Raw genomic sequence first — 20,566 nt, 5'->3', positions numbered from 1 at the left:
AAGCATGTTCACAGTGTCTAACAGCTAGGAGTCTTCCATGAGAAATTTATGCTTTCAAGTGTTACACTTGCTTCTGTGATCCTCAAGTGAATGTAGTGTCATGTTGATTTAGGCTGTGAAAAACAAGCCATTTCTTTTGTTTGATTATTTGGGCCTTAAGGATGAGTAGGGTTCTTGTCCAGTTAATTACATGTCTTAATATAACTAGTACTTATGTTTTAAACTCATTAAGATTTGTTCAGCCTACAGATCTCTTGTGTGTTAACTAGCAAAATTTCAAATTCAAATTAGATGTTTTGTTAAAAATTGTTGTCTCTGAAGAAGCTTTAAATCTCAAGTGCATTTTCAAATAAGGGTAAAAAAATTTGTTTTCTATAAGTCATAGATATATGTGTTTCAAAACTCAAGATACAAAAGGTGTGCTTTGAAAAGTTGGTGTTTCTGTCTTCTAGCTACCCAATTATGATATTCATAGAAAATCAATGGAAGATATTTTTATATATAAATAATTATACATACACATAAATTTTTAAAAGTAAATCAGTGATATCACCTAGATATTTCTACTTAATTAACCTGGGAAACTCCTCTAAAACTACCTCATTCTGTTTTATGACCACATAATATAATATTGTAGGTATGTCTTGTAATTAATTTACCCTCATTGATGAATAGTTATTTCCAGTCTTTACTGCTATGAATGTTTTTTTTTTTCATAGTGCTCTTGCAATATTATATCTGTAGGATTAATAAAACATTGTATGTTGACTGTACTGGAATTAAAAAATGAATAAAGATTACATCTGTAGGATAAAACCTTAGAAGTTGAAATGCTGGCTCAAAGGTATTAGTATATTTAAAGTATCATATATTTATCTTCTGGTTCTTTTATTAGGATTGTACTAGTTTATATTCCTACCAGTAGTATTGGATGGTAGCAGTTGGCAAACTTTTTTTTCTTTCAGGGGCCAGATAGTAAATATTTTAGGCTTTGCAGCTCACATATGGTCTGTGTCACAAACTTTTTTGTATATATTTTTTGGCTTTGGGCCAAAGTGAGGCAGCTTTGGCCTATATCATAGCTGCTAGGCTGTTACCAAACCTTTTGTCATTACAAACCAGCTCTGTGAACGTGGTATCTCATTGAATTATTACTTTGCATTTCACTTCCAAATAAAGCTTATCTTTCATGTTCTTTTCTGTGAAATGTTCACTCAAATCCTTTTATACATGTATTTGGTTGTTTCTATTTTTACTGAGGTATAAGAATCTTAATCTTTTATTCATTAGAGAAATGACCTTTTCTCATAGACTATGCAATAAAATCTTTTCAACCACTTTATCCTTAATCTTTTGGTTTGCTTTGGGTTTTCTTTTCCTTAGGAATTATTATTATTTTTTTGGTTTTATTTATTTTAGGGAGAGAACCAGAGAGTTCATGAGTGGAAGGAGGGGCAGAGGGAGAAGGAGAGCGAGAAGCAGAGTGTGGAGCTTGACTTGGGACTTGATCCCATGACCCTGAGCTCATGACTCAAAATGAAGAGTTGGATGCTCAGCTGACTGAGCTACCCAGGCACTGCTAGGAATTTTTTGGTCTCATTTGATCTGTTAATTGTTTTACTCAATAAATTAGTTTTTTTTTTTAAGATTTTATTTATTTATTTGACAGAGAGATCACAAGTAGGCAGAGAGGCGGGTGGGGGGGGGGGGTGGGGGGAGCGGGAAGCAGACTCCCTGCTGAGCAGAGAGCCCAACGCAGAGCTTGATCCCAGGACCCTGAGATCATGACCTGAGCCGAAGGCAGAGGCTTAACCCATTGAGCCACCCAGGCACCCCAATAAATTAGTCTTTTATTCTAGATTTTGTGTCATTTTTATTTAAGACTTAAAATAATTTTTCCATTTTTTTATGTCGGTATCTTATTTTTAATGTTTTTTTACGATTTTATTAGAGAGTGAGAGAGAGAGCGTGCGCACTTGTGAGAGTGCGCTAGTGAGGGGTGGGGCAGGAGAGGGAGAAGCAGACATCCTGATGAGCAGGGAAACCCAGTGAGGAACTTGATCCCAGGACCCTGTGAACATAACCTGCGCTGAAAGCAGATGTTTAACCTTCTTAGTCACCCAGGTGCCCCTGATTTTTTATGTTTTTAAACATTAAATACCTCTAGAAATTATTTTGAGAGCAGTTAAGGATCCACTTTTTCCAAGTAGTACCCTTTTCTTCTAGTACCATATCCTGAATTTAAATGATTTTGAATTTGCAATGATTTTGAAAGTTGCTTGCAATATTACTTTTTACTATTGACTTCTCATATACTAATAAGATTTGGATTAAGCTGCTGGCCATATGAAAGGCATATTCTTTCATCATGAACCGTTACTGAGCATGTGCTATGTGGTCTGGTCATAAGGATAAAATGTTGTCTTGAGAAGGCTCTAATAACCCTAGCATTTAGTTGCTTACAGTCTAGTGGATTTATCACACCCCAAGTATGTGTGTGTTTTAACACCCTACTTCTATATTTATATTTTTCCCTAACTCTTTCTTACTATGAGAATTTTCAAGTAAATAGAACAGTTGAAGGAATAGTACATTTAATATCTATAATGTTGTTCATGCCCTCTCATTTTCCCTGCTGTTCTCTATGGTGTATATGTGAAAGTAAGTTGTAGACATTTCTAAGGTTTGATTATTATTTAATTAAATAAAATTAATGATTTTCTAATTTTATTGTCTGTTTTTCTAGTTCTCAGGAGGGGGAAACAGCTATCTTTTTTTTTTTTTTAAAGATTTTATTTATTTATTTATTTGACAGAGAGGGAGAGAGAGAGATCACAAGTAGGCAGAGAGGCAGGCAGAGAGAGAGAGGAGGAAGCAGGCTCCCCGCGGAGCAGAGAGCCCGACGCGGGGCTGGATCCCAGGACCCTGAGATCACGACCTGAGCCAAAGGCAGCGGCCCAATCCACTCATCCCTAGAACTTAGTGCAGTTCTTATCACAGAGTGGTTTCCTAATAAATAGGTGATGAATGAATGAGTACTTTAGCAGTGGGAAACTGTTGAAGGATTTCAAGGGGAAGGTATAATATGGAATGATTTATGGTTTAGAAAGATAATTTGGTGTCTTTATGGAGGAGGACAACTTGAGGAATGTTTTTATTTGGACTTGTATTAGTTCGGACCTGACTATGTGTAATCCAACTCAAACAAAAAGAATTTATCCTGGATCATGAATCCAAGGAATGATTTGAAGAACCATCCTCATGAAGGGTTCATCTGGGCTTCAGGAACAAATAAAAACAAGGCTGTTGGTACCATGAATATTTTGTCTTTGCTTCATTCTGTTTTTTATTAGGTCCAGTTTGCTTGTGCATGGATCAGTTAATGTGCTTTAGGGGTAGGTCTTGCAAGAATATGGTTGCTTCCTATATGTTCATGCAGATGTCCGCAGTAAGAGATGTTGAGCATTGGAGTAGTGCCATGTGGAGAAGATTGGAGAGATATTAAGTAGTACAGTTGATAGAATTTGTCCAGAGGGAAGGAGAATTGGACTGATTCTCTTTTCATAAGCAAACTGCTGTCTTGGTGATGCTGTTAATTAAATGACAGAAATACAGGAAGAGTATGCTTGGAATGGGAACATGATGAACTTGGTTTTAGAAGTACTAAGTTGGAGATCCCTGGTTTTTAGAGGAGCTAGGTGAATGTAGAGATCTGAATCTTGGAAGAAAGGTGTAAGCGAAAGTGCTTAGGAAGTTCACAGCAAAGGTGAAAGCTACGGGGGTAAATTAATCTTTTCCGAGTGTATAAAATGAGAAGACAGCTGGCATATTGAGGTCATCAACAGAGGAAGAGGTAGTATGAAATAAATTTAATAGACGAGTTAGAAAGATAGGACGAAGTATAGTGTCATAGAAACTAAAGGCCTTTATTCCAGGAGGCATATGCCACTTGACGATTGAAAAAAATCAGTTGGATTTGATCATTAGAAAATCACTGAAGATCTTAGTGAGAGCAGTTCCAGTGTGAAGTTGGGACCGAAGTTACATTAAGTTCAAAGGATTAATGACTGGGAGATGAAGTAGAAACAAACCAGCATAGACTTTTTTTCTAGAGGATTGACTATGAAGGAGAGCTGAATAAGGGCTGGGAGATTTTTTAGTTTTCTTTTGGAATGGGAGCTATGTGAACATGTAGTTTTAAACAGTAAATAGTTTTTAAATTCTGGCTTGGATAAATTTTATTCTCTATGTTTAAATATTTACCATTGTAAACATTACCTGCTGTCTTTATTAGAGTTAAACCAGAGACAGTGAGACTTTAAGACCAGAGACCTGGAGTCTAATGTCATTTCCCCAGAATAATCACTATAATAATTAAAACTTTCACTTTTCTGTTCCTTCTGTGTATCAGTCACTGTGTTAAAAGGCCTTTTATAATACTATCATTAATCCTCACCACAAATTAATCTCTAAGGTGAGTATTATACTATTTGATAGATAAACCTGAGAGTTTACTTCTCTGGATCACATAAAAGATTTTTAGTGATCACACTATGATTCCAACACAGATATGTCTGATTTTGAAGTTGGTTCTCTCTCGAGCACGCGCTCTTTCTCTCTCTAGCACGCGCTCTTTCTCTCTCTCTCTCTCTTTTTTTTGGTATTACATTGCCTCCTTTCTAACCCAATATAGCTTATCCAGTTTTAGGTCCCTGTTTCCTTTTCTGTCACATTAGGGTAGTCATATCTGTCACAACTATATCAACATACTAATTGAATACTGTGCTATTATTTTTCTTATATTTTGTTTGAAAAGAAAAATTATGTATTTGGTTAAGTACCAGACAGACCTTATAAATGTGGTCATCTTTAGCACTATCGTTTGTCTAAACAGTATTTTACTTTTTAAGGTGGTGGTATCATGGATACAGAAATGTCTGAAGATATAGACCACAACTTAACTCCTACCCTTGACAGCATGTCTTATGGAATGCCGAATCAAACAGGATCTGAAAATTCATTGCTGGATGAAGATGATTATTTTTTGAACTCTGGGGATCTTGCAGGAATTCCAGTCGTTGGTAGTGACAATGAGGATGAACAGGATTTTAGTTCAAAGGACAATCTTGTTTCTTCAATTCATACTGATGATAGCTTGGAAGTAGAGAGAAGAGTCACACAGCATGAATCAGACAATGAAAATGAAATACAAATTCAAAATAAATTAAAAAAAGACTTTCCTAAACAGTTTGATCAGGTTTCTGTCTTTAAGTCAATACGGAAAGATTTTAGTCTAGTAAGAGAAAACAGCAAAGAGACATTTTCTGGAAAGGAGAAAAATAGAGACCTAACTTATCATGAACGTGAAAAACGGTTGGATAAACCCCATAAAGAGTTGGATTCAAGGTTGAAAAGCAGTTTTTTTGATAAAGCAGGTAATAATTGTTGGAATAGAGCCATAAAACACAATAAATAACAACGTACTGATAATAATATAGCTTCTATTACTTGTGATGCTAAGCGAAATATGAACAGTTAAATTCATTGTAAGCTTGTCATTTTTCTTTTATCCTTGTTCTTTGCAGAGTGACTGAATTTCTCCCAGTAACTTTTGGTAATGGTAAAAATGATTGAAAAATAGCTCTAAACCTCATTTCTCCCTTCCCTGGTTGCAATATTTTGATGAGAAGGCAAGATACTCAAGTCACCTGTTCATTTTCTTTGGTTGAACATTGGAACCTGAAGTTGGATTTAACTTCTTTGTGCTGTAAGCACTAATTCAAACTGCTGTCCCACAAATTAGTCCAACTTAGGGAGGGTTTTTCTATTTGATAACATTTCTATTGTATGTTTTAGAAGTTTCTTGAGGCCCTCTCTTGAGCCTCTTTGCCCAGTGTACCCTATACTGTAGCTCCAGTTCCATTCTTGAATATGTCACGTATTTTCCTATTTTTCCTGCCTTCTTTTCGCCCTGCTATTCCATTTGTCTGTATGTCCTTTTCTTTCTTTGTATATATGCCTGTAAGAGTACTTCTATCCAATAGTACCTAAGTCAAAACTTCTACTCTGTAGTCATCCCTAACCTCTCTACATGATGAATGAATTATTTATCTGTATTTCCATAGCATTTTGTTTATACTTCATTATTTGTAGTCCTTACAGTATTATACTTCTGTATTTGTTTTGCCTTACTTGCTAGCATAGGAGTTTATTGAGAACCAGATTGTGTCTTATTCATCTTTGTATTCTTGGGCCTGACCTGGTGTAGGGAAAATAGTAATATTAACAAATGTTTAATAGATGTGAAGGAAAGCAAGGTATAATAAAACAATCCTTTTATTTTTTCTGACAATGCTGGGAACATATGGTAGAAAGAACAAATTAGTATTATTAAAAAAGAACAATTAATTTACATATCTATTAGGTACCAGGCTGTAAAGGGTATAGTATATTTTTCAGTATATATTATTCAATATATATATTTGATATTCCTATAGGGGATAAATTATGAGGGTATTTATCCTCAAGGAACATAATGTCTAGTAGTAGAAGGGGTAAATCAAGTAGTAGAAGTATCAGTGACCAGTTGAATAGCATAAGATTTAATTTATAATTAAAGACAATGGCAGAAGATTTTTTTTTAAAGATTTCTTTCAAAGAATTGAAACAGTGCTTTAGGTCTTCTTAGAAAAAAGCTGATTTTTTAACTCAGTGGTCAGTGAAGATTTATAGAGGACAGGTGGATTTTGAACTGAGGAGAATCTGGAAGACCATATAGGGATTAAGATAAATAGCTGGGCCTTGAAATGATATTAGCAGAAATGGACAAGAACAAACACAAGTAGTTTTCAGAGCATAGTAATTAAAGTAACACTTTATTTAGGTTTGAGAAAGGAAGGTGTAAGATGAGGCTAAAAGTAAGGTGAGGCCAGGCTTTTTAGTGAAGCTATCTTTGGGGTATTTTTGGGCACCCATTTCATTCTAATAAGCATCTTTATTGGACAAGAGAGGTGATTATCAAATGACAGCTTTTTAGGTCACTCTTTATAAGATTTGTTATTCATATACATGTGTTTGTTTTGTTTTTTTTTTCCTTCAATAGCTAATCAAGTTGAAGAAACATTACATACCCATTTACCACAAACCCCAGAAACAAACTTTAGGGTAAGTCATCAGTGTGTATGTAGATTGCTGTACCTGTGGCAAGTGTCAAAGTTTTCTTTATGTCATTTTCTAAACTGTAACTATATGTGTTAGGTAGAGCACTGGTTTTTAAAAAAAATTGCTTTATTATTTGGTAAGGACATCTTTGAAGGTGTTCTAAGAAGCCTCAGATCCTAGTTTCTTTATTGTATTTGATATTTAGATAGATCACATTTACTTTTAGGCATAGGGACTCTAAGGAATATCCATAGAGTTCTTCATTTCCAATGAGCTTATCTTTGGGTGTTGAACCTGAAGAGGAATAATTTTTAAATCCGAATATTTATTAATCCTTTATATTGTGTTTTAGGATTCCAGCTATCCATTTGCCAATAAAGAATCCATTGGTTCGGAACTGGGGAATTCCTTTGCATCAAATATTAGAATTAAAGAAGAACCTTTGGATGATGAGTATGACAAAGCAATGGCACCACAGCAGGGACTACTAGACAAAATAAAAGATGAACCTGACAATGCTCAAGTAAACATTTCACCTTTACTTTCCCCCTTCTTTTTTGTTCCACACATGAATTACTCATTCAAGAGAGGAAATTCTTGATTAAGAAGTGAAGTAGTTTGTTTACAGTGTGAGAGGAGACTTTTAATGAAGGTTGAGGTAATTTGAATTATCTTGTGAGAATAATGCTAAGGAATCAAGAATTATATGAAACTTTTCCTGAGTAGTAATTTAGGCTTTTAATCCACCTTGTTCTTTAATACCACTGTTGTGTGATTTTTAGTTTCAGTGCAGGACTAGAGAAAGTGAATCTTCAAGGATTTGAGGGTGATAAGCAGGCATGGTTGAAGGTTTATGGTTGTTTATGAGTTTATGTTGTGATTGAGTTTATACAAAGTAGTAATAAGCCTTTTGCAGTTATTGCTAATGAAGTACAAGCTCTATATGGATTTGGGTTGCGGGGGGAGGAATTAATGGATAGGTTATCTTTGAAAGAGTTGTTTGAAGAACCAGTTAATTTGATCAGTGGATAGAAAGTAAAGGAGGCTTTGGTGGGTGAAATGGGATTCCAAATTTCAGACTTATAATTAATCAGAAGGATCAAGTTCTCTATTTCAAGACTGCTCTGGAGGTAAAAGTTACAAAGATCCTATAACTGAAGTCCTGAAATCAGTGAAGATATCCATGTAATTAATGATGCTACAGTAGCTAGAATAGAAGAGAAAATTATGTTAGGTGCTGTAATCATTTTGGAGTATATGAAGGGGACTGAGGGATGAGTACACAAAGTCAGCAATTATTTTACACAGATGGCATTAATTCAGAGGCTGAGAAGTAAAGGTAGCATGAGTTAGTTATTTCTCTGAAATGACATTTGATCTGGAGAAAGGTTATCTTTCCATATGTCTCTTTGGAGGGCTGAGAAAGTGAGGCTTCTGTAGAAGAGGTATTTTCATTCAGATGTTTGTAAGCACAGTTTCCCAACCTTGGCACTATTGACATTTGGGGCCAGATAATTCTTTGTTGTGAAGGGATGTCCTGGGCATTGTAGTATTTTTAGCAGCATCCTTGGCTTCTACCTACTTGATATTAATAACACCTCCCTGCCCCCACTCCAGTGTCTCCAGACATTGCCATATGTCCCATGGGAGTAGGGGGCAAAATTGTCTGCTGTTGAGAACCACTGTTTTATAGTAAGGAGCTGGAAGAATAGATACTTTGTATGAATCAGATTGATAACTAGTTAAGCAGGAATTTCTTGGTGTTCAGTGGAAGGTAGCTGTATAGGATAGTGATGATAAAGCTGTAGGAGCTGGATGGTTATGAGTGTGGTGGCAACACAGAAGAAGGTGGCGGAGTAGGAATATGAAAATAGTTAAATACAGGAAGGCAGAATGGAGATCTTGGTTATCCATTAGGGTAAAATTAGGGTTAAAGAAATGTACTGGTAACCTAGGAAAAGTTCATGTGGCACTGTATGGTTCAGAAGAGTACAAACATACCTGTATATAGGGAAGATTTCCTGTCTCTTACTTGCCCCAATGTGAACTTGGGAAATTGATAAGAAATCATAATACTGGCAGGGATCCAAAGGCATCACTTTCTCTCTGTATGTGACCCAGTGGCATTCTCCTTAGGATGGAAAGGCAGTTATTGCAAAGACCAAATAAATAACCTTCAGGGAAGAGTGCATCAGGAAGGATTATTTGTGTTACTTTTTTTAAAAAAACGTTCAGTGGTCTGGGAATACCAATAGGATGGAATTCTTAGAAACACCTACACTTTTATATTCTATTCAGAGAGTACGAATGTGTTATAAAATGACAAATGTGAGATTTCATCATGGTTACAGGAAAGAACTTCCTCAAAGGCTCAGCACCTGATTGATTGGACTCTTCAGAAAATGTGTGTAGGTCCTGGGCATAAGGTCCAGAGGCATTCTTTACCTTGACACTATAATAGGCAGTCCCAGGATGTTAGTAAACCTAGGTTAATAAACCCAGGTTTTCTCTGAGAAATCCTTTCTGTTATTACCACATTAATTCTGTGGAATCAAACCTTTTATAATTCTTCTAGAGATCCCTCCGGCGAACTTCTGTTAAACTATAGATGCGCTCCAGCGACCTTCTGTTAAACTATAGATACGTGGTCTTTCTTTTCTTTTCCCTCTTTCCTTACTTTTCCTTCCCCCTCCTTCTTTCCCACCCCTTTTCCTCTCCCTTCGTTGTCCTGTTCTTTTAGGTATTTCTCTACCATATCATTGGAAGTCTGTATTTTTTGCTGTTCAGTACTGCAAAGAGCAAAGAGTTATCACTCTTACTCACTTCCTATAGACTGGAAAAGGGAGTTCCAATGTATTACTTTAATAGTCTCTAAAACAGCACTGTTAACCTAACTCTAATAAAATACTGATAGGTTTAATGGTTGTGGTCACGCTTTACTTTTGACTATCAATCACTAGTAGTAAACTTTTCTTGTGATTTAGTTAGATCATAGCTTTAGCTCATTCCCCCTTTGTCAAACCTCCTTTGGATTTTCTCTTTGCTTAACTTGTAGTTTTGTTTTCAGCTCACTTCCTAATTCTCCTTTTTACATAATTCATTTTGGTGTTAATTTCATTGATTTCCATACTTTCTTTTCTTTCTAAAGTACCTAAAGTGCTAAAGTGTGTGCATATGTATTTAAAGACTTCTACCCATTTGTTCTTGTTTATTTCTTCAGTTATGGTGTTCTGGGTTCAGTTGTCATTCTGTCATTCTTCTGCCTCTGTTATTGACATAACATCATTTGGCCTTCCAGTTTCATTTCTTTGCTCAAATTCCCATCGCATGTTACTATATTTTCTATAATATTTTTACAGGTATAGATGCTTTTATGTGTACCATGCTGTTTCATCTTTCTTACATAAGGTGACCACAGTAGGTGATAATTAATTCCATTCATAAATGAGGGAACTGAAGTTCATAAAGGTTAAGCTAGTTACTCAAGGCCATGTGGCCAGGAAGGAGCCACTATGGGGTCATAATCAAGGTCTTACTATTATTAGTCTGACAATCTTTATATAAATAAAAGTTGTTTCATTTTTAAAAATGCCTAGAGAAGGTTTTAAATAGAAATTTTAAAGAGCCAGAGACCTCATTTTTCCTTTTCCCTTTTTCTCTAGGTTCTAAAAGTTTGAAATTCAGTGAATACTACATTTAAGTTAGGATTTTTTGTTCTTTTTGCTCATAATAGAAAGCTAATTTTAATCTCTTGTTAAAGTAAATGGATTAGGGTGGGGAAGCAAATCAGTTATCAATAATAATAAGTCATATAGTTTTAGGAAGTGGAATGCAATAATTAAATGTTGGGGCTTTCTTTAGGTATGTCAGATTAACGTGGCTGAAGTTCCGGGGTCCTTCATTTCCAAAATACTGTCTTGGGGTACTGCTATAGGTCTTCCCTTATTGTAAAGGGAAGGTAGAGCTATTGATAAAGGATTTTGTTTTGTTTTGTTTTGACATCTGCTTTTCTACTTCTGAAAGTCTTTGTGTCATCAGATTTTCACTTCTCAAGTTATTAGTCATTGTTTATAATTAAAGGTTTATGAAGCTAGTCATTATTAGGGGGATACTGACATAAACATGATTCTGCCTTGCAGACATTCTGGGTTGTATAAGTAGAGTACTTAAGATATATACTTATTTTACTATGTTAGAAAAGTAATATGTACTTGAGACTTAAAGAAAAATTAGAAGTTTGGAATAATTGTCATAAACAGTGAGAAAAGGAGCTGACTGGAGACCATTAAAGTACGCCAATGAGTATTAATTTGTGGGGAGTTTCCTGAGATTAAAAAAATTTTTTTTCTTCCTTGAAATTTTCTTTAATATACTATATAACGTAGGAATGTCAGGATGAGTCAATATTAGGAAATCTTTTAATATATAACAAACTGCTCAAATAAGAGTATAAGGGTAGATATGTAGATGCAAAAAGACATCTTGTAATTTACTATTTATTTTTCATAATAGATACTCTTGCTCATGGTAAGGAAATATCTACTTCAGGTCAATAACAATCATTATTTAAGAGTAAAATGATGGAAACCTGTTAATAATTACTAAAAGAACACAAATTACTGCTGTCAGCATTATTATTTAACTTGTTGGATTTTTGACCTGGTACATGTTAAAGAAATTAGAAGAAATGGAAAAGGGGAGAAAAATTATCATTGTTTACTAGTAAAGATCTATTAGAGAATTAATAGAATTCATGGAAGTTTAATGAAGTAGTTGAATTTTAGTTATGTAAAAGACAGCAATATTTCTATAAATCATTGTTTTTCAGGTAATATGAAAATATATAGTATTCCCTTTGGCAAAGCAACTTTAAAAAAGTACTTATGTCATGTAAAAGACAATTTAATAGAATAGAGAGACTTTTAAAAAATGTAAGGTATTAGAAATTCCTAAAGTAAAAGAGAGTTTCAGTATAATACTGAAAATAGGAGTAGGTCCTGATGTTTTGAAGAATAAATAAGTGTGTATGCACACAAACATTACACGTGTGTTTTAAAAAAAGTAGGTTGATAGTGGTGGACTATTAAATGGTTAGACCTATCCCAATTAGGTTTGTTAGGATAGTGTGATATCATAAATTAGGCTGATAATGGGGCGCCTGGCTGACTCAGTTGGTAGAGTGTGCGACTCTTGATCTCAGGGTCGTGAGTGTTGGGGTAGAGTTTATTTAAAAAAAAGCTTAGACTGATACAGAATAGATTGCCACAAAACATTTTTAAACAATTTGGTATGTTAACAGTGAATGGAAGGAATTCAGTAGTTACTCAGAGAAGGGGAAAAAATGCCCTTTAAACTCAAAGTAGGAAAATCCCAGGTGGATTAAATTAGGAGTTGGCAAATTCTCAGCAGCACGCTGAATCCAGCCTGCTTTCTGTGTTTCTGTTTTGTTTTTGTTTTTCTGCACACTGTTCTTGTAAATAAAGTTTTATTGGATCACTGCTGCATTCATTCATTTACATATTGGGGTGCTTTTGCTCTACCAGGGCAGAGTTGAATAGTTGTGGTAGTATGGCTTCCAGGGCTGAAAATATTTAATATCTGGCCCTTTTCAGATAAAGTTTGCTGACCTCTCGTTTAAAGGACTACAGCTTTATAAGAAATCAAAGAGTCACAAAAGTAAAAATTAGATTTTTGGCATAGAAACAAAAACTTCAGTACATAAAAAATTTAAAAAGTAAATACGAAAAAATGTTGATAACATGCTACACAAAGTTAATATTGGTACATTACAATGCTGTTTTTGTAAGTATCTGTTACAAAAAGAATTGCAGATTGAGACAACAGTGGAGAAAGACTTTTAAATGGCTTTTTACACAAATTGCTAGAAGAAATCTAATTAAAAGTTAAAAAAAATGTCATTGTGTATCAAGAACATTGACTGTGTACCTTTTTACCTAGTAATTTCACTTCAAAAATCCTTTCTTTAGAATGTAATGCTAAGTATGAGAGTATTCACAGAAATGTTCATCATGGTATTTCTGATTATACCAAATGTTGGGAAACAAGTGGACTGACATTGGGTTATGGTTATATATTCTCAGTGTTATGTAGGACCATTAAATTGGAGACTGAGGCCAAAGGAAAAATCAGTAATACTGATTCTGTCTTTATTTATATAAGTTTCTTGTTTTGTTCATCATGGATTGTACATTTAAAAAATAATGCATTAAAATATTTATCGTGATTACTGAGATTTTTGGTGCCTTAATTTTGTGCCTGAGGCAGGTTTCTCACTCACCTCATCCCAGTCTCATCCCTGTGTAATCTGATATGTTTATTAAATCATTTATCTATCAATATTTCTCAAATGTGAGTAATGCACCAGATACCTCTTACCACAAAAAAGGAGTTATATTGGAGTTGACTGAGAATTCCAAGAAAAAGAGGTCTGCTGGGGTTTTGCAAGTTTCAATGTGATAAACAATGAGTGAAAATAAAAGTTAAACCTGCCACTTACAGATTTCACAGTGAAATAATAAAATTGTAAAAACAAATAACAGCACTGAAAACTTGTAGTACAACTCAGTTATATGTGGTTATTCTGGCTGAAAAATGTTTACATTCACCAAAAAAGTCATTGAAATAAGTACACATCTAAAAAAAGTATTCTCTCAGAATTCTCAGACTCCCTAGAATACATCTGCAGACCACAGGGTCTTGGAATCCAGCTTAAAAAACACGGATGTAATAATACCCAAATGTTCAGTTGACTCAAGTGATCAAGAAATCATTTTATTAGAATGATATATTCAGTTTACTGAATGTAGTATGATATATTCAGTTTAATTAATGAATCTACTATATAGATAAATAAAGCCTCTGAATACAGGAGGGGAAAAGACTGGAAAGAAATATACCAAAAGAATAACAGTGGTTGTTTTGAGTAGAATTTTTTCCTTATTTCTGCTTGTTTAAATTTTGTATAGTGTGTATTACTTTTATAATAGATAAACAGCAACTTAAAATACTGTAATAGAAGAATTTTCAAAAATATTTTAAATATCTGGTAGTGCTACAGGCTACAGGCTAACTTTCACTTTTTACCTCTTACTTTCTCAGCATATGCAAACTGATTATACCCTTATTGCAATTATAGTTTGCTTGCTACTATTTCTTATTAATGGTAATGTAGTATAAACCATTTTCTCCCCGCTGTGTAGCCAGAGAAAATGTGTTGAATGTCTGGATTTCTTTATATACAGTGTATTTCTTCTTTTCTCTAAGTATTTATTTATTTATTTTCTTTTTTGAAGGAGTATAGTCATGGCCAACAGCAAAAAACTCAAGAAGGGGAATTGAAAATTAGTGCTGTCTTTTCAGTCAGTGGCAGTCCTCTTGGTAAGAAACAGAACTGAGTAAATGCATCATGTTTATTTATTCTGACCAGTATGATGAGAAGAAGTATCTACATGATTAGTAAACTAGGCAGTTCTCTGCCCATTTAGAATGGCTTTAATTGTGTATTACACAATTAGTTTGGATTTCAACACTAGTTCTAGAAGAGAAAGAAAGGATATATATACTTAAAATTCATGGCAAAAAGTAAAACATTAAAATTTTTTTTTTTTTTTTTAAAGCTCCACAGTTGACTACTGGCTTTCAGCCTTCACTGGCATCATCTGGCATGAATAAAATGCTTCCTTCAGTTCCAGCCACAGCTGTCCGAGTTTCCTGTTCTGGTTGTAAAAAAATCCTCCAGAAGGGGCAAACTGCTTATCAGAGGAAGGGGTCTACTCAGCTTTTCTGCTCCACGCTGTGCCTCACTGGATATACAGTTCCACCTGCCCGCCCACCGCCTCCGTCCACCAAGAAAACTTGTTCAAGTTGCTCAAAGTATAGCAGAATTCTAAATTATCTCCTTTGTTTCCTTTTAAAGTACTTTGTTCTTATCTTTGTATTAATTTTCTAATTTCCATGTTTATTGAGAATTCTTACAGCATGTTGCTGCTCCCAGTTTTGTTTTGTTTGTTTTTAAGATTTATTTATTTGAGAGAGACCAAGCTTGGGGGGAGGGGAAGAGGGAGAGGAAGAGAGGCAGAATCTCAAGCCGACTTCCCACTGAGCGTGGAGCCTGATGTTGCGGGGCTTGCTCTCCCAACCCTGAGATCATGACCTGAGCCAAAATCAAGAGTTGTACGCTCAACTGACTGATCCACCCAGGCACCCCTCTCAGTTTTTCTGAATACTAGGTGCTCAGCTTATTTAAAGTGCAAATAATGTGCCTTTTACATATTAAGAGGTGTTTTTGAAACAAGCCTTCCCATCCTTGTTAGTTGAGATGCTTTATAAAACAAAAACTATGCCATCATGTATATCTTATAGGTAATAGAAATCCACAGATTTTTGAAGTTGTATATCTTGTTATCTTTTCTTATCTTTAAAAGGTCTCCAGTGTATATATTTTTTATCTTATCTGAACTACCTCAGAGGTTGCATTTTAGTGTTTAATATCAAAAGAATATGACCTTAGATCTTGATACAGTCATCCTGATATATTTGAAAAATACTAATTCATTTTGGCTGATTTGGTAAGGTGATCGTTAGAAACCGCTTAAATAAGCCAGAGAAAAATGAATAATGCTCTTGTTCTAAAACACTTTGGCCTTTATTTATTTATTTTTTTTTTTAAAATATTCTATTTATTTAACAGAGAGAAATCACAACTAGGCAGAGAGGCAGGCAGAGAGAGAGGAGGAAGCAGGCTCCCTGCAGAGCAGAGAGCCTGACGTGGGGCTCGATCCCAGGACCCTGAGATCATGACCTGAGCCGAAGGCAGTGGCTTAATCCACTGAGCCACCCAGGTGCCCCTGGCCTTTATTTTTAAGCTGCTGAAAACACAATTTGTTAATTTAGGTATTTGTATTTATAGTTCCTAACATGGATCCTTCCCTTTCTCTGTCTGGAAAGGGAAGAAGATGCTCCCTCTTCTGGTTTAGTTGGAAAAAGGCATTTTATAGACTAGATAGAAATTTGAATGTGGTTCCAAGTCTTTCTCACAGTTAGTTATGTGGATTCCTTTTATGTTTCATGTTTGATTTAATTAAAACAGACTTTTTTATTTATACTGTTTGAATTATAAAACATACTTTTAAAAGTGTGTACTTCATTTCTATATTCTCATATACTTATTAGCAGATTCTAAGATTAGATCAACTTGAAAATTATAATTTTTATAGGGGTTTTTTTTTTTGGTTTTGCCATGAGATAATTGCATATAATAACTTTGTCTTATGCTTCTTTATTTAATTCTACTTTAGTGATTGGCACTTTCTAAAATTTCAGTTTTATTTCTTCTTTCATAATAATAAATATTTTCAGAGTTATATCAGTGAATTTTAAAATGACCATAGAACACTCACAGAAGTTTTAAAATGTATGCCCTCTTTCTGTCTGTGTTTTTAAATTCTTGTCCGTACATATTAATTCTTTTCATCTAAATTTATTATATCCCTTTGGTTTGCCTAGTGTTAGCTGGAGATAGGTCATTTTCACCTACTTGTCATATCTTACCCATCTTGATCTTACATAGTTCAGTTATCTTTTAAAATTACATTTGTCTTTTGTTATGTTTGGTCTTATCCATAAATCTTCCATGTTTTCACCCTGTCATTTCTTGACTCTTAACTGTTGTACCTCTTTATTCATTCACTTATTCTACTTAACTCTTCTACTTCCTCATTCATTCAATTATCTGTTATGCTTTTTTCACCCCTTGTTCTTTTCCATTTGCCTCTTACTGTTCTCCAGCAGGTACTCCTTAACTGCCTGTCACCTCTGCGTTTTCTTCCCATTTGCTTCCTGACTTTTCTCCCCTTCTCATTTTATCAGTTATCTTTGCTGTTGCTGCTCGGCCCTCACCCATGATCAGTCTTGATTTTCCTTGCATTCCGTTTTGCTTCCTGAACTACTCTTTCATTTCCTTTTTACCACTTCACCCTATCTACCCTTGTTTTCCTCTTTTTTTCTTCTTCTTTTTTTTAACCCCCTCAACATTGGCTTGAATTCATGACCTTGAGATAGAATCTGACTTGAGATCAGGAATTGGATGCCTAGGGATGCTTGGGCGGCTTAGTTGGTTAAGCCTCTACCTTTTGCTCATTGAGTCCCACATCAGGCTCCTTGCTCAGTGGAGAGTCTGATTCTCCCTTTACCTGCTGCTCCTCCCTGCTTGTGCTCTCTCTCTCTCTCTGACAAATAAATAAAATCTTTAAAAAAAAAAAAGTTGGACGCTTAACTGACCACCCAGGTGCCCCTGTTTTCCTCTTATTTCCTCTTATTTACATAGTCATTACAACAGTTTGGGATAGTCTGGTTTATCCTACTATAAAATTGTTCAATTGGATTATACCTTAAATATAAGGAAATTGGATTCAAAGAAGTTAAAAGATTTCCTCAGAGTCACAAAGCTCGTTATTTTTACTAACCCTCCTCCACCTGCCACCCTGCAGCTCCCCCCCCCCCCCCCCCCCCCGCCATAGTCTATATTTTCAAACAGGTTTAAATTGTAAGTTAATTCCCTGAAGGATCCCAAGAAGGATTTGGATTTAATTTGAATGGGTGGAGATAGAAAAAATTTCCTTCCTGATAGCCAGTGCTATTTTTATAGACCAGTAGAAATATAGCAGCAGCATTTGGGTTGAAAGGAACTGATTAGCTGTTTGAAGTAAGAGTTTTATTTTTCTTAACCTCTTAACTGTATTTCTTAGCATCTTGAATTTAACCTAAACTCTGAGTATATTTTGGGTAATCATCATTTAATTTTCAGGTCTCCTTAGTAATAAGGACCTAACTCTGTTTTTAAAAATCTATTTCAGATGCTCCATAAAAGAGGTAGTTTGGAGGATAATTTTTTTAATATTGTTAGAAAGATCAGATTACTTGATATAATGATACTCAAAGAAGTAACTATTTCAGGATTGTCTGTATCATTTCTGAATTTTTACTATTTGGAATCAGATATAATCTACAGTAAGATGTAATGTAGTTGGATGCTAGGCATACTAAGTGGAGTGAGAAATAATACCTACTTTTATTTTTCCTTGCCTTGTTCCATGCTGCTCCCCAATCCTTATCTCCTTAACCTTCCAAAGCTCCTATTTTAGATATAGATAAAATGTCAGGTAGGGTAGCCTTTCATGTCACATATTGTCTGAAATAATTGTTTCTTCATTTTTGATTCTGTTGTACATTATGCTTTTTCATAATTATTTTACTTTTATATTTTTAAGGACACTTCTGTGATGGTAATTTATATGTCACTTGTCTTTTTGTCCCAGTATACTGTAAGCTTCATGAGTGCGTGCTTGTACCATATTGTGACACAGGGTGTAGCTAGTGCGTGGTTCAGTAAAAGTGCTCAATAAGTATCCCTCTAAATGTACTGTATTAAAATCTAAGGGCACCTGGGTGGGTCACTTGGTTCAGCGTCTGCCTTCGGCTCAGGTCGCGATCCCAGGATCCTAGGATAGAACCTCATGATGGTAAGTGGGGAGCCTGCTTCTTCCTTTTCCTCTGCCCCTCCCCCTGCTCATGTTCTTTCTCTCTCTCTGTCAAATAAACTCTTAAAAAAAAAAACTAATTAAAAAATAATTGTGAAGGCAAAAACATGCAGAAAGTTAGAAGAGCCTACAGCTACTAAGTACAGAAGATGAGGTATGGAGTTATACACTCCATGGAGTATATGCAAGGTATATATACAAGGTATATATACAAGTATATACAACAAGGAGGTATTCCTTGTGATGATTCCCATTATGTTTGCTATTATCTTTTATTGAAGTTGTAATCTTTTATAAAAAGTACTCTATTAGTATAATCTATCTAAGATGAAAGGATGAATATAATCGTTTATATACCATTAATGTGGGTGTGTACTCATGGGAGAGAGATACTATTTAGAAAATTTCCATCAAGGCATTTTTTTCCCCACTGGCTTTTTTTATTTTTTTTTCCCTCCTGAGAGAGAGTGCAAGCATGAGCCAGGGAGGGGCAGAGAGAGGAAGAGAGAATCTCAAGCAGGCTATGTGCTCAGCCCAGAGCCCAACTTGGGGCTCGATCTCATGACCCTGAGCTCATGACCTGAACCGAAATAAAGAGTTGGTTGCTTAACTGACTGAGACACCCAGGAGCCCCTTCTATTGGCTTTTAAACTGACTGAGACACCCAGGCGCAAATGAAATTATTTAAAAATAGAAGTACTCTGGGCGCCTGGGTGGCTCAGTGGGTTAAAGTCTCTGCCTTCGGCGCAGGTCATGACCTCAGGGGCCTGGGATCGAGCCCCACATCGGGCTCTCTGCTCAGCAGGGAGCCTGCTTTCCTCTCTCTCTGCCTGCCTCTTTGCCTACTTGTGATGTCTGTCTGTCAAATAAATAAAATCTTAAAAAAAAAAATAGAAGCACTCAATTTTATATAATCATGCTAGAGTAGACACTGTGTAGCTTGAAATGTATTTTCACATTTATTTATTTATTAAAGATTTTACTTTTAACTAATTTCTGCATCCAGCATGGGGGGGTCTCTCAACCCCAAGTCCAACAGTTGCATGTTCCACCAGCTGAGCCAGGCAGGTGCCCTGTAGTTTTACTTTTAAAATACGGTGTTTCTAAAATTTTTCAAATGTGTAGTATTTTATAGAATATTTTGAAAATGCAGAAGAGCCTAAAGAAGAAAGTTAACATCTCTTATAATCCTACCTACTAGAGATAATGAATGATAACTGTTTGATGTATATCCTTTTAGTCTTGAAACAACTTATACTCCCAACAGTTCTATGAAGTAAGCCATGTCTTAGTTCTGTTTATAGAACAGAGTGTAAGGATCAGAGCAATTTATCAGTGTACCAGGGAAAACTGAGGTGTTCTTATTAAAATATCAGTGTCCTTTCCATATATATAATTTCTCTGACTTATTTATTTAAGATTTGAGAGAGAGAGAAAGATAACGAGAGAGAACATGAGGAGAGAGAAGCAGACTCCTGCTGAGCAGGGAGCTGGATGTGGGATTCCATCCCAGGCAGGACCCTGGGACCATGACGTGAGCCAAAGGCAGACACTTAACCAACTGAGCCACCCAGGCGCCCCTGTTTTATTTATTTTAACTGACAAAAAGGAAAAATACAAATGGTACTTTGGCTTATCTTATTTTTGTTATCATTTTTAGAGATATTTTAAATCCAAAGGATGTGATCAGTGCCCAGTTTGAAAATAGCACCACTAGTAAAGATTTTTGCAGCCAGTCATGTCTATCAACATATGAACTGAAAAGGAAACCTGTTGTCACCATAAATACGAACAGCATTTCAACCAAATGCAGCATGTGTCAGAAGAATGCTGTTGTAAGTCATCTT

At 35.2% G+C, this 20,566-nt stretch overlaps 1 protein-coding gene across 7 annotated transcripts in view; it reads left to right on the top strand.

The window, feature by feature from the left end:
• ZMYM4 (zinc finger MYM-type containing 4) overlaps window positions 1-20,566 on the top strand; it is a 150,157-nt gene that overhangs the window by 88,333 nt on the left and 41,258 nt on the right. For 4 of the 7 annotated variants that reach the window (XM_045997639.1, XM_045997628.1, XM_045997661.1 and 1 more), the window contains 6 exons: window positions 4,911-5,435; window positions 7,103-7,164; window positions 7,514-7,684; window positions 14,475-14,559; window positions 14,799-15,054; window positions 20,380-20,554. In XM_045997639.1, coding sequence (XP_045853595.1) covers window positions 4,911-5,435; window positions 7,103-7,164; window positions 7,514-7,684; window positions 14,475-14,559; window positions 14,799-15,054; window positions 20,380-20,554 — 1,274 coding nt within the window. Of the gene's footprint in view, window positions 1-4,910; window positions 5,436-5,585; window positions 5,768-7,102; window positions 7,165-7,513; window positions 7,685-14,474; window positions 14,560-14,798; window positions 15,055-20,379; window positions 20,555-20,566 lie in introns of those variants that run through there. The other 3 variants (XM_045997674.1, XM_045997681.1, XM_045997668.1) reach the window with 2 other exon arrangements.

Source organism: Meles meles, chromosome 1, assembly GCF_922984935.1.
Source record: "Meles meles chromosome 1, mMelMel3.1 paternal haplotype, whole genome shotgun sequence".
In the NCBI taxonomy this organism is placed as follows: domain Eukaryota; kingdom Metazoa; phylum Chordata; class Mammalia; order Carnivora; family Mustelidae; genus Meles; species Meles meles.
Note: the sequence above shows the minus strand (reverse complement) of the source record. Positions and strands in the feature narration are given on the sequence as shown.